Consider the following 13,938-nt stretch of genomic DNA (forward strand, 5'->3'; position numbering starts at 1 on the left):
CCTCCACTAACAGACACCCACAGGGATTATAATTGTTGGCAAATCCATAAACAAATACTTATCTCTGCAAACAAATAATTATATTCTTATATAAACCATTGATTAAATGTCATATTACTCATTAATGGTAAATAAGGAGAGGTAACATGTTCCTTTTCATTGACTCTTTATGTCCTGTATGTGTCATGTCATGCAACAGTTAAATGCTGTTTTCCTTTTGCCTGTCTAGTACAATATTTCAATGTAATTTCTGCAACTTCTCAGTAGGGTGATATTGAATATGTTAAATACTGTTCACTGTCAGAGAGGGAAAAGAGAGCAACAGCACCGCAGGCGTCCCTGGGGTCACACATTCGGGCATATAATGACACCATGGCAACTATGAAATTCCATTTCAGAAAGCCTTTAGTAACTATTTAAGGTCTAACAATGTGGAGATCATGTTTTTTTTTTTTTTAGAACTGACTTGATATGGCACAATCAGGTTTTTTACCTCGTGACGCTAATAATTTCTCTTTTCATATAAGCTATTCACCTGCTAAAAGTGAAGGAGGACATCAGATGGCTTTCACCTCTTATCTGTTTTGGGGTGTTCATGCTGTTCTACAGCAGCCAGTGGCGTGGAGGGTCTGTAAAGGTGACCAGTGATGAGATGCCCTGACACATCAAACACCGCCCACGTTTGTCCACGTCCCTCCAACCGCACCAGATCAGGCCCGGGGAACTTTGTGTTGCATAACAACACTGCCACAGCTGTTGGGAAGTGACATTTAAATGAGCTGTCACCAGGAGAGATGAGGTGGGAGGGAGAGAGGAAGGAGAAGGGCAATTGCAGGATAAAGCCCATGCCTGTCAGGAGGTGGCAAATAAGGCAAAAATATTATGAGTGCATATTTGAGAAAGTCAGATCTTTCTTGTGACAGATGAGAGAATTTATGAGGACAGTATGAACCTTCCTACACGGGTCAGCCTGACACAAATCACCTGCTTAGCAGTAAGAGGAATCTAACAGAGTTAACTTGTGCAGATACGTGCACACAATCTTCAGCTTGACCGTAATGCTTCATATGACACCACAGAGTGGGACTGGTATTGTGTGTGCCAGTGAGCCAGCAGGCTGATGCCGTGTTCAAACATGTGCCTGGCTCACCACAGTGTCTCTCTTACATAACAACAACAACAACAAGCAGCTGATCACCAAAATATCATCCATCTTGCAACCCAGTCTGGTCTCAGCGGGACGGTGGGATGGTGGACAGGCCGCACCAGACCAGGATTTGTGCTATGTCTGTGGATCAGAGTCTAAGCCAGCACTGGGTACACAGGTGGCAGGCCACATGAGGGCATAGGAAAGACTGAAGATCCACTTATGTTGCTCTCATGCTACAGTTTCCATGGAATCACTGTACTGTGGCACTCACAAGACTTTCTTCTATTTTAGTTTGAGACTGCCAAAACCCATGCAAAATGTTTCTGTGTAAATGGAAACTCACATTACTTCATATGAGCCAGCTCCAGAGAAGGCATCATCCTAACATGTGATATTGTACACAAAACAGGCTGTAGGCTGCAACTTTATTTCATCATGTCCAACAGGATACACATACGCACAAACCTCCAGATTTTCAGCAAACCTCTCGAACTACTCAACACTTCCACATCACCAGAAATTCACAAACCATTCCAAATGTTCAACATACAGTACTCACTATTTGAAGCCAAATGCAAACTTAATTACTAATCTCACACATTCTTCTAAAGGCTTTAAAGTAAATCTGACATTAGATTACCAGGCCTTCTTTTTGCCCAATGTTGCTACTGATCATGTGATTAAAAGGAATGAGTGATGATAATCATAGGACAAAAGAGGCTCTGCTCAAAGGAACATTACTACCCTGAAGGTTCACAAGAGCTGAACAATGAACAGGCCAGAAACTTGATATAACTCTGTAACATTCACCTGTAAATCTGCTACACTCCTTTTAGATTTCAACCAGGGAAAACAGAGTGAGATCAAAGCAGTGCAATGTGGGGAGAAAGGAGAAATTCTTTAGCTTAAAACTTTACAAGTGGCAGCAGCAAAACTGCAGGGAGCAAGAGACACTTGAAGTTAGATAAAATTCTGTCATCCAGGTCTCCAGGGTTGATGACTACTGCCCCCTGCCTTCTACGTATAGTTACTGCAACCAATAGATCTTAAGATCTGTCACTCAAGTTTCCATCATCTCTTTCACTCTCATCTTCATCTCCTCCCCCTTTCATGGCCTCTACCCTGGCCAGCAGCAGTGGTAGGTTTATGGAAAGGCCTGGTGTCTCCTCGTCAGAATCATCCTTTGGAGGATAAAAACGCCTTGCCTTTGCCAGAAAATCTTCAGCTATGTCTAGATACAAGAGACGATCCTGTGAAGAGGAAGAAGGAAAATGAATCAAGGAAATTGTGAATGCAGTTTTCATTAGAATGTTTTTCTGTTACAGAGACATTGTTTTAAATTGCACTGCTGGGCCTCATTGTATAAACCTAAGTCCTTTTCTTGGCTGTGACCCTACTGTAGAAAAACCTGGATTTTTTTTTTGAATATTTAAAAAAGTCAGGTTTTATGAGTGGGTGTTTCTTTTTTTTTTCCACTCTATGCTCCAGATCACAGCAAGAAACATCTCACTTGAGATTAGTATGACTTCAAAGTTCAGTATAACTGTAGCTTCCTCTGACAAGCCCCTGCTCTCACCAGGATGAAGATATATCTCTCCGGTGGTGGAGCTCTGCTGTCGAAGATGGAGGTCTCATTGTGCAGCGTCTGAAGAAGGTCACGTGCTGCTGGGGCGTTACGCATGCGCTCATGTGAGCCACCAGCAGACACTGTCAGCAGAGTGTCTGCCTCTGCCATGAAACCTGGACAAAAAGGCAAACCATTTCTGGGTACTCTGTATATGTGGGTGACACTGTCTCTCTCATCACATCTGTCCAGCTTTACCTAGGTTTTCCAAGATGGTCTTCCACTTGTCTCTGACTTCTCTGCGGGTATCTCTCATGGCCTCGATGTCGACACTCAGACGGCGATAGCCCTAAACACAAAAAAGGACAAAGAAATTAAAAGTGATTTTCCTTTAGTTCAGTTTTATTTATTGTCCATTTCCTTGTGAGTGGATAATTTGATCACTGTCCTGCTGACCTACAGCTGTTTTGAGTGACAGGTAATAATTTTATAGACTTTATCATGACTTGTTTTCTGTCTTTTGCACTTAGTTTACACTTTTGTGCCTAATGTAAATAAACTGTAGTGCTGTTTTTTTGCACCAGTTAGCATCGCCTGGAGAACAAAGCCTCAAAACAAGATCTGATGTCTCTTCTTCCCTCACATACCGTGGATCCCATGCGCGTCTTGTTCCTGGCCTGCAGCAGGGCGTAAAGGGCCCGGTCGTCAGGTCTCTCTGAGTGGCTGGGGTCTCCTGGCTCACTCCACAAGTTGGTCTCTTCATCACGACGCTTTTGGACTTCACGGTTTAAATACTCCAAAGGATCAGGACTGTGTGGCCAGCCAACATACACAAGCACCAAAAACCAATTATTACATTCACCCAAGAGCGACTGTACCCACACAACAATCACAATCACTGACACTATAAAAGATATTTTCTTTGGAATATATTCCTCTCTAGATGTTAACTATAAATTAGGTGTGCAGAATATGACATTAACAGTACTGTATTAAAGTGGAATGATATGAAAAACTCTAATGCATCTTACGGTATTAAAGGTTGCTTTTCATCATCATCATCGTCATTAATGCAGCAGCAGCAGCAGAACTGCAAGCAGAACATCTTTAAGGCTGAACCCATCTCTTAAAGACTGCTTTCAAGCTTCTTGTCAAAAAAACAATCAGAAAGAACAATGGGACAAAAATGTTAAAAGTTCAAAGATCACTGATCCCCTGCAGTTTCAGCTTCCCATTTTTCAAGACCCTGCTGTTGCTCCACATCCAGGAGAGACTTGTCTTCCAAACCACTGCCCAGAGCCCGTCTGGGTAGAGAAACTCAGGCAGATGGGAGCCCAAGGACTGGAGCTTCTCATCAGCCGTACATGGAGGACAATGAGAGCAGTGAGATGCTCCCTCTCTCATCCAGCACACATATTCACACACCCATAGCCTCAGAAAACAGTCACAGCACAATCATGTGAGCTGGTCCATCTCTTGTCCTCAGCACTGTGTTTTGCCCTGAGGACAACACATCAACAGCAGTCTAATTACATCCATTACCAATATCCAATTTACCATGACTGTATTGTTTTAAGGATTATTATGATTTATAGGGGAACAATGATCACAAAGAGGAGACTACAGAAGCCAGCCTAATTTGGTAGATTTTAGTTTTGAGCTTTTTGCAAAAGCTAATAAACATGCAGCATAGAATCAAGTCACACGGTGCTTTTTTCAGAACATAAACACCCCCAGGACCCAATGCTGGTAAATAAATGGGTAGAACCTACTGTCATTACTACTTAAATAAGAGTCTTTCAGGATCATTTGGTGTAAGTGGGGAAAAAAACAAAATTATCACATAAATTACCAGTTTGACATTAGGATTTACAGTACAAAATATACACCAAAGGTTAATTCTAATGAATAGGTTGGATTTAAATGAGCCAAACCGTCACGAGATCACAGATTTATTTATAAGATACTGGTTAAGACTCAGAAAAAATGGTTGGTCAGTTGTGACGGCTATAAACTAACATGTATGATAAATGATCTGAAGACAAACTCAAAACTATCATTAAAGAAAACAGTAACCAAAGTGTTGTTAGCAGTCTTCATATGCATACAGTATACCTTTGATGAAAGTATGAGCTGCAGTGTAAAATAGATACAAAGCAAAAGAAAAGGCATGGCATGTATGGTTACTGTAATAAAGGCACCACATTGTTATTTACTTTCATTTGACATTGCTTCTGTACAGTGAGTGCTAAAATCAATCCTGACATGTCACCAAGCTAAATCTCAATTTAGGATTCTGATGGCACCTCCCACAAATACCTGGGCATAAAAAGCGAATCGCCTCAAGTCTATGTGTTCATGTTGTGTCTGTAATGTGGTAAATGGTCACACATAAATATGCTTCTTCAAAGTGTGAACAAAGTTGTTTTGTGCCTTTTCTCAAGACTGCTAAACACATGGAAGAACAGTTTGCTCTTTGGTTCAACTCCACAGTAACATGAACCAATGACCAGACCACAGGCTTTTACAAGTTTTCATTACATTTGCAATTATAAGTCACGATTTCTGTGAGGTTAACACTGAACAGAAGTCACACTTGGAAGCTGAAAGTGACATTTATAAATGATTAAGTAGAACGTAATGCAAGAAACAACAGAAAAACCTCAGTCAGAGCCACATCTGGAAGGCCAGTTCATGGAAATCAGATCAGTAATAACTTCTGATGACACATAATTAGCTCAGCTTGTTTACTTGTTTTAGGTCACTTGAGGTTTTGGCACAAGACAGCCTCAGTAATTGTACAGCATCTTAATTAATTTAAGGATATCATCTTTTTTCTTAACTGAGCTTGTTAAAACTTGACTAACAGCCTACTGACTGACTCTTGTTTTGACCTCCTGCTAAACCTGAAAGTGCCAAAAAAAAAAAAAAAAAAACAAGCAAACAAACAAAAGGAGTAGTTAAAACCCCTCAGTAACAGCTGATTAATATTAACCGACAAATTTTTGAACACTGGGAATGGGGATGGTGTCAAACAGGTTTTCTTCAGATGGCCCAGTGGTGTCTCCCTCTGGTGGTGAATCTGTCACAGTGAAGTTAAGGAAAAGAAAGTGCAGAAATCATATTTAAGCACTTGCAATAAACAATCAAAACTAAAAAGAAAAAGCAGCAAATTAATAGTTCATGTGTACAGTAAGATAAGGCTCAGTGAATTAGCTGCTTCAGTCATGCCATTGCATCAGCTCTTTTGTGACAAACGTGATCGACCACTGCAGTTTTCTATTTTCATCCAAGTTTTCTGGTTTCAGAGAAGTTGACAAGATGCCTTCAGGAAACAGTTTGCATTGTATGGGGCAAAGGAATAACAGGTCCACTCAAAAAAAAGTGTTAAAAAAAAAAAAAACTGCTAGAATTACTTCTCTTCCTGTGTAGCTAAAATGTGGTGAATGTGGTGTCACATGTCTCACATTTCCCATGCTTAGAAGTATAGTCTTAAGTTTCTGGAGCACATCCATTCACCTTTGCATCACATGGTTTCTGCTATGCCCATTTTATGGGTTTACAGGAAACAAAAACCAAAACAGTAGTGAAACCTCCCAAACAGCTGTGGCATGGATGTCTCTCCTGCTTTAACAGTGATGGTGGTGAGAGCGGTGAGCGGGCCGGAGCTCAGCAATACGTTGGCGTAAATGGGACATAAACTCAAACATGGTGGCAGCCAGACTCTGGTGGATGAGGTAGCGGGGCAGACGGCCCTGAGGAAACAAAAAGCATGAGTATTTACAGAAACAGTGCCCTTTTACTGTTATATAATATTATTGTAATATAGTGTCAATGATTTTTACAATTCATATGCTGAAGCTTGTTATTTATATATATATATATAGATTGAAGCATCATTACAGACTGAGTCATGTTTAAAACTCTGATTGTCATCACCCACTTCTCTAAACACAGATTTTCCAACTGCTAAAAGGAACAATAAAAATTGCGAGTGCAGTGCTAGTGGCATGCATGCGCTCACCTTCAAGTCCGTGTTAAGGACCCAGATGAAGGTGCAGACGGATGGGTTACTGCTGGACTTGAGGACCACAAATCCTCCTGGACCGTTCTCTCCTCTGGGGGTGGCAGTAAATGTGGAAGAGAAGAACTTAAACAAACAGCACTTTTATCAAACTAATATGATGCTCTAATTTACTGGATCAGTGATGAGGAGCTAAGACAGACATGGTCTAACCTCACGTATCGACCGCTTGGAGGTTTGGCATCATGGTCGGTTGCCATGCCAGCAGACAGGTAGCAGTCTCGTTTGCGTTCCACCCGCCGAACATTGACAAAATCCCTAAAGTAAGAAAATAAATAAATCAGTCAACCAAATGTCTGTATTTCTGGCATGTAGAGTGATGGAAATACAAGAGGGATTTTTAAAAAAAAAAAATTACAAATACAAAGAAGTAACATATTGCGTGTGTGGTGCTGATGTACCTGGCAGACACAACTCCACCTGCTGCTCCAGCAGAGACATCATATGATACTAAGGTATTATCGTCAACCCTCTGAAGGATCTGAGGAGAAAGGCAAAAAGCCCCATCAGACCTTTAGTAACAACATGACCTGAACAACGAAAAAGGTTCAAATAACAGGATGAGTAGAAGTTTTGTCCAATTTGTCACCTGGCAAGCAGAAACAGTTCTGTTCCACTGGACCATCTTCTCTGGTTGCAAAATGACTTCCTGATACACAAGCTCAGCAGGACACTGCATAAAGGCCTGAGCAGAAACATGAACACACCTCAAATCCAAGTATGTCAACAGTCATGGGTCTTGGCATTATTCATTGTGGTGATGCTATATAAACATAAACAAAACAAAAGAAAACTACTGATGTCACACTGGCCTCAAGCGTATGCTCCCCATCTCTAATAAATCAAACCAATGTTAAACCAATTGTTCTACTGGGAAACCCCAATTCGTTATATTTTCTTCTGTTTTTTAACAAGGAGTCCACTGTTCTGTCACTGGACTTTCGGGCAATTGTTTATGCAGATTATTCTGGGACAGTAATTTGCACATGCCTGATTACAAGTACCATAACTTACATAATATGGTGATGTACTTGCTGTAACTGCATCGTTGAATTACCCAGACCTATACTAAAACTTTCAATAATCTATGTTGCTTTGTCTGTATCTATAGAGGAACAAAAACAAGAAGAGCTGCAGTTGATTCACTTATGTCATGGAAAAGGAGCAGCTGCAGAAACCATATCAATCTGGCCCAGTATCAAACACGTTAATTACTCATGCTTTCATGACTCCATATTAGGGAAGTTCATCATACACTTAAAGTGTAGAGGCCTTTGTTTATTCTCTCTTTTGTTCATACTCTGTGTGTGCATGTTTTAACAGCTCTGTTTCTCACAGGAAAAAAACAAACAAAAAAACAGACAGAAATTAATAGATGTTACACGCAGCAAAATAAGTCTATCAACAGAGGCCTTTTAAACAGGGCAAAAAATGTATCTAAAATAAGTGCTAACTGTGATCACGCCGTATCATTTTACAGAAAAAACACCACAAATTCCAACTGTAAGCCACTGAAAAGGAGCCTCTCAAACAGCCTTCAGTCATGGAGCAGTTTCCTCTGAATTCTTAAGAAGAAATTACACATGCAGTAGGAACTTGCAATGTGATTCCACTTCCTCTGAAGCTACTGAGCCTGCACCAGGATGTCTCCTTAAGATTTAACACCCCATTAGTCTCAATTATTTTAACACTACACCCTATAGCTCTTGTTCAAATGCATACACGTCCATCAGCTGCAAAGTGTACTTAATTTGTTATGGCAGCTTCAAAAACTGAAAATAACTGTGAACGTCTGATCTGCAATTTACTGTGACAGCTACAATAATAGAGGACAGAAGAAAAAAATCTGTTATTTATATAAAATACATCCATTATCTATACCTGCTTATTCCTTAACCAGGGACACTGGGTCATATAAAATCTTTTCCAAAAATATAAAATGTAACTTACTATATGAATGCTTAAACATGATGAGTAAGTACAAAATTATGAGTCTACTGGAGTTTTGGTAAGAGACATTTTCGCAGTAAACAAAGGATTGCTGTACCTTCAGAATGAAAGTCTTTCCATGGAAGGGAATTTCCAGAGTGTAGACAGAGTCTCCCATGTCCTGACATGAAACACACAAATTAGCACCACAATGCTTTCACTTTCACTTCACAAAAAACTTGACTCAAAATACTTAGGTGGGAAAATCTTTATATCATATCTATATATTTTATTTATTCAAATTTCAGGTTCAGAAAAAACAAAACAAAAAACAAGTTGAACTACAAACAAACTGAAACTATGCCTGCAGTGAACAATGTCGTATGACTGGAACTGGGTTTCGGTATCCACAATGTAAACAGTTTTTGTACTCTGAACATCCATCTTTAATTGCTCATCTTTTATTTATTCTTCTTAAAACAAGCTACTAAACTGAATTTAGATTCAAAACACAGTCTAACCTAACTCATACAGATTTTTTGAGAAATCCATTTATTATTAATATTAAAACTACTTTGATTTCCATTTGTTTTTTTATAAACAACTAAACATAACATTTTACAATTGAAAAAAATCAACAATGGATTCTGGTGGACATACTGTTATGCATGATGTGTTTATTTTTTAGTGTAGACAACAATATGGATCAGAGGTGTATATGTCTAATATATAATCAAACACGAGTCATTTAGCTTAGAGCCTGTAAGAGGTAACAAACTGTGCTGCAATTACTGAAAGTGTTCTTTGTATATTAACTCATGCCATTAAAACACATTCTGTATACATATCTTTATCAGGTTACAAAGAAAAAATACATTAATGTCAGGTGTAATAAGTGAGATTGGAGGAGGGAGACCACTTTTGGAGGTGATCAGACTGGCATTGTTGTCAGTTCTCAGCCAGATGCAAATGCAGAAACCCAGGGGTCAGATGTCATTAGGCCATACACAGAGATCACAGACTCCCAATTGAAAATAAAAAGTTAGGGCGCTGTATTGGTGGTGATTTGTAAATACAAACCTGCATATCACAAGGTTAGAGTAAACACAACTGAAGTTAAATAAGGTCACTTACATTGTTTTTCTCAAATTTCCAGTTCTCCTCTTGGGCAAGGATCTGTTCTACCACTGACATGGCCTCCCGACCCTGTCTGACATACTCCTTCTCCTGGAATGAGACAAGTGAAGACAGAAAGAGTCAGAGTCGTCGTTAGGTGAAGAAACACTTGTATCACAGCTGAGTATAATGATAATTCTCAAACTGAAGCAGGTACCTGAGCAGTGACAGCTCTGCGGCCAAGACCCTCCTCATCCAGATCTTCTTCAGAGCCTGCAGACAAGTTCAGGGCCAAAATTCAGTTTGTAGCCTAAATGGGAAATGTACATACTAAAGCGAATGAATGCACTAAGACGATGAGGCTGACTAAACAAACACTCTAAAATCATGAAACCTGCGACAGATTCAGGTGGTGAGTAGAACTGTCCATCTGAAACAGCGCGGGGGTAGATCATGGGGGCACGTTCGCAGGCTGCATTCACCGCTGCTAGGTAGGCTAAGGCCAAAGAGGGTAAACAGTTAAAAATAAGAAGAGGGGGAGGAAGATTTTTGCTGAGTCATGATTAGCTTCCCCCCCTACCTCTTTCCTCTTCTGCCTCCTGAGTGAGCACCTTAAAGTCAAGGAACCAGGTCTCGAGCCAGGCCACGACAAATGAGGTGATGGGTAACACATAGCCAAAGGCATTCTGGGACAGGAGCTGTGTACAGACAAGCCACATGTCATGCTGAGATTGTATGATATTGAAAAGACCAGAAGTAGTATTATAACTTCCTCAACAGAAGTAGTAGTTCTATTGAGTGTCAGTTTTCTTTGCTGTAGCTGAATATAAAAAGTTTATTTAGCTTTAAAAAAGCATTTGACATAAAAGAGTTGATACCAGCTGAGATAAAACTCCAGAACTGAATGCGTCTTTGACTCCCTGCAGTGCATAAAACACTAAAATCATAAAATCTCTTGCCATCCTGTCATCTGATCAGACTGTACTTTACTGGAATAAAAGCAGAAGTAAGAAAGCTGAAGTGGTTTGAAGCGATTAGCCTGCACCACAAAGACATGTTTACACACGGCCCAACTGTTAAGGGGTCACACTTACATCAGATTTGATGACCTTAGGAACAAGGAAGACAGTAGTCACTAAAGTGGTAATCTGTAAAGAAAGGAGGATTTGATGCATTTTCTTTCATGTCCAGCACTAAAACTGTAACATTTTACAATATTTTATCAGCATGTGTTTTAATGTGACTGAGTCCACTTACTGCAATAACCCACCAATGCTTCAACCGAAAAGCTGCATAACCCAGCTGTAGACAAAGAAAACGAAACACGGCCAGGAGCTGTGACAACAGCAAGGAAACAGAAAGGGAAAATGACCTCAGGCATTCAAAGTTACCACATGTTACAGACATGTTGACCTTGCTAATATTTTCTCCTCTTGTGTAAATACATGCAGGTCGGCCCAATCGGAGGGTTTAGTCTTGTATCTATTTCTCACATCAGGTCAGTTAAAGGTGAAAGCTTTCTAAACATGATCAGGATTACCCACAAAAAGATATGACCAGAAATTCATTACTCTACATTAGAATCTAATTAAATGTGCAAGACTTAGATTGACCCACTTACAAATATGTCAAAGAAAGAGGACCTGAAGTTGTAACGGACGACCTCATTTTCTAAACTCTCCCAGATTGTGCTGGAGATCTTTAGGAAAACAGAGCAAAGTCCACATCAGTGACAGTGTAAGTCTTAAGCATTGTTGCCATCGCAAAAAAAGAGTGAACAAAACAAAAACCATTTCTCTAAAATAGCAGCCCCTCTGTCTGTTCGATCTAATTGAAAACTCACATTCAGCTCAATAATCCAGAGAAGTGAGATGAAGAGCAGGTCGAATGTCACAAAGAGACAAAAGGTGCGACGGACATCAGAAATGGCCTTGCGCTTTGCAGGTGGTACAATCAGGTACGGGGAAGGGATAGACAGAGACGTAGAGTACGAAGCATTCAGGGAGGCGATGGCGGGGAGACTGCCCCCGAATTCCCCATACTCTCCACCTGGCATTCCTGCTGTGAGACAGGGAACCTTCCCTGCAATAAGGAAGAGAAAGCTATCAAATATAAATATCAGAAGTGATATTTAGAGTAACCTTCCCATTTTTATTTAACAAAAATGGGAATAACAGGCATAAAAAGGCTACAAAACCCCAAATATTATAATAAACCTTTTAAAGCTGAAATAATTCATTTCCACCAACAGAACTGGTTTAAGCACAGCTCAAATATTGCCTGAAGATTAACACATAACGTTACTATACCATTTAGTGATAATGAAAACGATCGACAACCATCACTGTCACTGTTCAATCTAGATTAAGACGTGTTTCCAAACATTTCTTCAGGATATTAGTTTACTTGCCTTTGTCAGGGCAACATAGCTGAAAATGTTTGGTGAATTAACCACAGGCCACTGGGTGTTAAACCAGACTGGACTACGCAGATACTGCAGCAGACTCAGTAACAAACACGATGTGTTTTTCTAAAAAGAACATATTTAATTACAGCTAAACAGCTTGAACAGCTTAATCCTGAAACATTTCTAGCATCAGATTTTCATCAGTTTCACTAATGGACCATTTGTTATAGCGGTGAATCACAAGTTGCAACAAATATCACCCTGTTCATCGATTAACCCAGGGTTACAAAGCCGCATTCACCAACTTCTGGACATATCTGCTAATTAAATCTAGTCTTAGTGGTGTCAGACCTCATGCCACTCTTCTCTCCTCCCGTCATAGCTGCTGAAAAACAAACATCTAATGGGGTTTGAGTTACATGTGTCATAAAAGACAACGAGCTAACCTACCGCTGTTGATAAACGAGACAGAAACTAGTTACCAGATATAGCGACCAGAGCCAAACGTCGTTAGTTTAGTCCTAAACACTGAATAAACGAAAAAAAAAACTAACCAAGAGCCACCGAGTGTTGTTGGCTAGCTAGCTACTTCTGTTAGCCTACACAGGCTAACTTACCAAGTAACTTTTATTTACACAATGAAAACCAACAAATACACACACGAATGTCGCACCCTAGCTACAGGGAACAATGCTATTAAATAAGACAATACTGTCAGTGTAACCCCGCTTTTCGTTATTTCATAAATCCCACAGTTAAAAAACATAACTCACTTAATTTACCGCATCACCACCGCCTTCGCCAATCTTCCGGTTTGACCTTTCACAGAAGAATCACGTCAGAACGAAGGACCATCATCACGTGACCCCTTCAACATTGCGTCAGGACGTCTAAGTTTGACCGTTTTATTTTGAAAGTCTCTACCGGATGTCGTATCATGTCTCGGTCGATATTGGTAAAGTTGAGTATCGCGATGAGTTCTTGAGTGTTTAGTGCCCTCCAGTGGTCACACATCTGTTTAGATGTTTGTTGGGGGGGGGGGCCTCAAATACCCAAAAAATCAACATAATTTCATAACTGTAACCTCAGAGGAAACCAGTAGAACAACACTGTGCTGGGCTCTTATAGTGCGAGACCCACATCATGGACTGACGACTACACATTGATTAAACTTGATTTTATCATAACTAAAAACAATCTCAATTTGTTATAAATACATAAAAGAATAGTTGATATTTAGGTTGTATGTGATTTTAGGTTAGTATGTCCTGGTTTGGCCCTGTGATGGACTGGTGACCTGTCCAGGGTGTACCCCTGCCTTTCACCCAAAGAGAGCTGGGATAGGCTCCACCAGATCCCTGTGACCCTAAATAGGAAAAATGGGTGATGGATGGATGGATGGATGCCCTGGTTTGCGCAACTGTATAAATGTATCATTGTCAATGGGTTATCAGTATGTTTTTTCATTTTGGAGATGTCCCAACCATCACAACTTGGACTCTTTCTTATGGAACACAGTGACTGCAGAGGGGATACCTACAGTAAGTGATAAAACCAAACCAACAAAAATTCTAAATTTCTGCAGAAAAATTGAGACGTTATACACACACATTAAGCACAAGTCAGGTTAAAGGAGGAAAAACAGTTTATTTTGATTTCATATTGTTGCTCACTTTAAAACAACCACA

The 13,938-nt window shown here is 40.0% G+C and overlaps 2 protein-coding genes across 3 annotated transcripts; both read right to left on the minus strand.

Moving 5' to 3' along the window:
• Positions 1-1,561: 1,561 nt before the first annotated feature.
• Positions 1,562-6,252, minus strand: LOC113140746 (melanoregulin). The gene is made up of 6 exons (XM_026324726.1): positions 6,234-6,252; positions 3,746-3,861; positions 3,362-3,524; positions 2,973-3,063; positions 2,727-2,890; positions 1,562-2,400 (listed from the first exon to the last, which is right to left on the minus strand). Exons 2-6 carry the CDS (start codon positions 3,835-3,837, stop codon positions 2,197-2,199), a joined length of 714 nt encoding a protein of 237 aa, XP_026180511.1. The 5' UTR covers positions 3,838-3,861; positions 6,234-6,252; the 3' UTR covers positions 1,562-2,196.
• Positions 4,349-13,116, minus strand: stard3 (StAR related lipid transfer domain containing 3). Of its 2 annotated transcripts, none has more exons than XM_026324724.1 (15): positions 13,024-13,116; positions 11,687-11,925; positions 11,465-11,542; positions 11,101-11,178; positions 10,938-10,991; positions 10,424-10,541; positions 10,238-10,339; positions 10,061-10,116; positions 9,862-9,954; positions 8,846-8,908; positions 7,388-7,483; positions 7,200-7,279; positions 6,952-7,056; positions 6,739-6,832; positions 4,349-6,469 (listed from the first exon to the last, which is right to left on the minus strand). In XM_026324724.1, exons 2-15 carry the CDS (start codon positions 11,897-11,899, stop codon positions 6,344-6,346), a joined length of 1,356 nt encoding a protein of 451 aa, XP_026180509.1. In that variant the 5' UTR covers positions 11,900-11,925; positions 13,024-13,116; the 3' UTR covers positions 4,349-6,343. The 2 variants fall into 2 exon arrangements, with proteins under 2 accessions (XP_026180509.1, XP_026180510.1); XM_026324725.1 differs by having other exon boundaries at positions 11,687-11,945; positions 13,024-13,060.
• Between the last annotated feature and the right edge of the window lie 822 nt (positions 13,117-13,938).

Source organism: Mastacembelus armatus, chromosome 8 (genome assembly GCF_900324485.2).
Source record: "Mastacembelus armatus chromosome 8, fMasArm1.2, whole genome shotgun sequence".
NCBI classification, from domain to species: domain Eukaryota; kingdom Metazoa; phylum Chordata; class Actinopteri; order Synbranchiformes; family Mastacembelidae; genus Mastacembelus; species Mastacembelus armatus.

Coding starts and splice junctions, on each gene's coding strand:
- stard3 (XM_026324724.1), bottom strand. CDS start 11,899: ATGCCAGGTGGAGAGTATGGGGAATTCGGGGGCAGTCTCCCCGCCATC. Junction 10,992..11,100: donor AGCATTGGTGGGTTATTGCA/GTAAGTGGACTC, acceptor CTTTCTTTACAG/ATTACCACTTTAGTGACTAC. Junction 10,542..10,937: donor CTAAGGTCATCAAATCTGAT/GTAAGTGTGACC, acceptor GTCTGTACACAG/CTCCTGTCCCAGAATGCCTT.
- LOC113140746 (XM_026324726.1), bottom strand. CDS start 3,837: ATGGGTTCAGCCTTAAAGATGTTCTGCTTGCAGTTCTGCTGCTGCTGC. Junction 3,525..3,745: donor GAAAAGCAACCTTTAATACC/GTAAGATGCATT, acceptor CTGGCCACACAG/TCCTGATCCTTTGGAGTATT. Junction 2,891..2,972: donor GACCATCTTGGAAAACCTAG/GTAAAGCTGGAC, acceptor CTTTTTGTCCAG/GTTTCATGGCAGAGGCAGAC.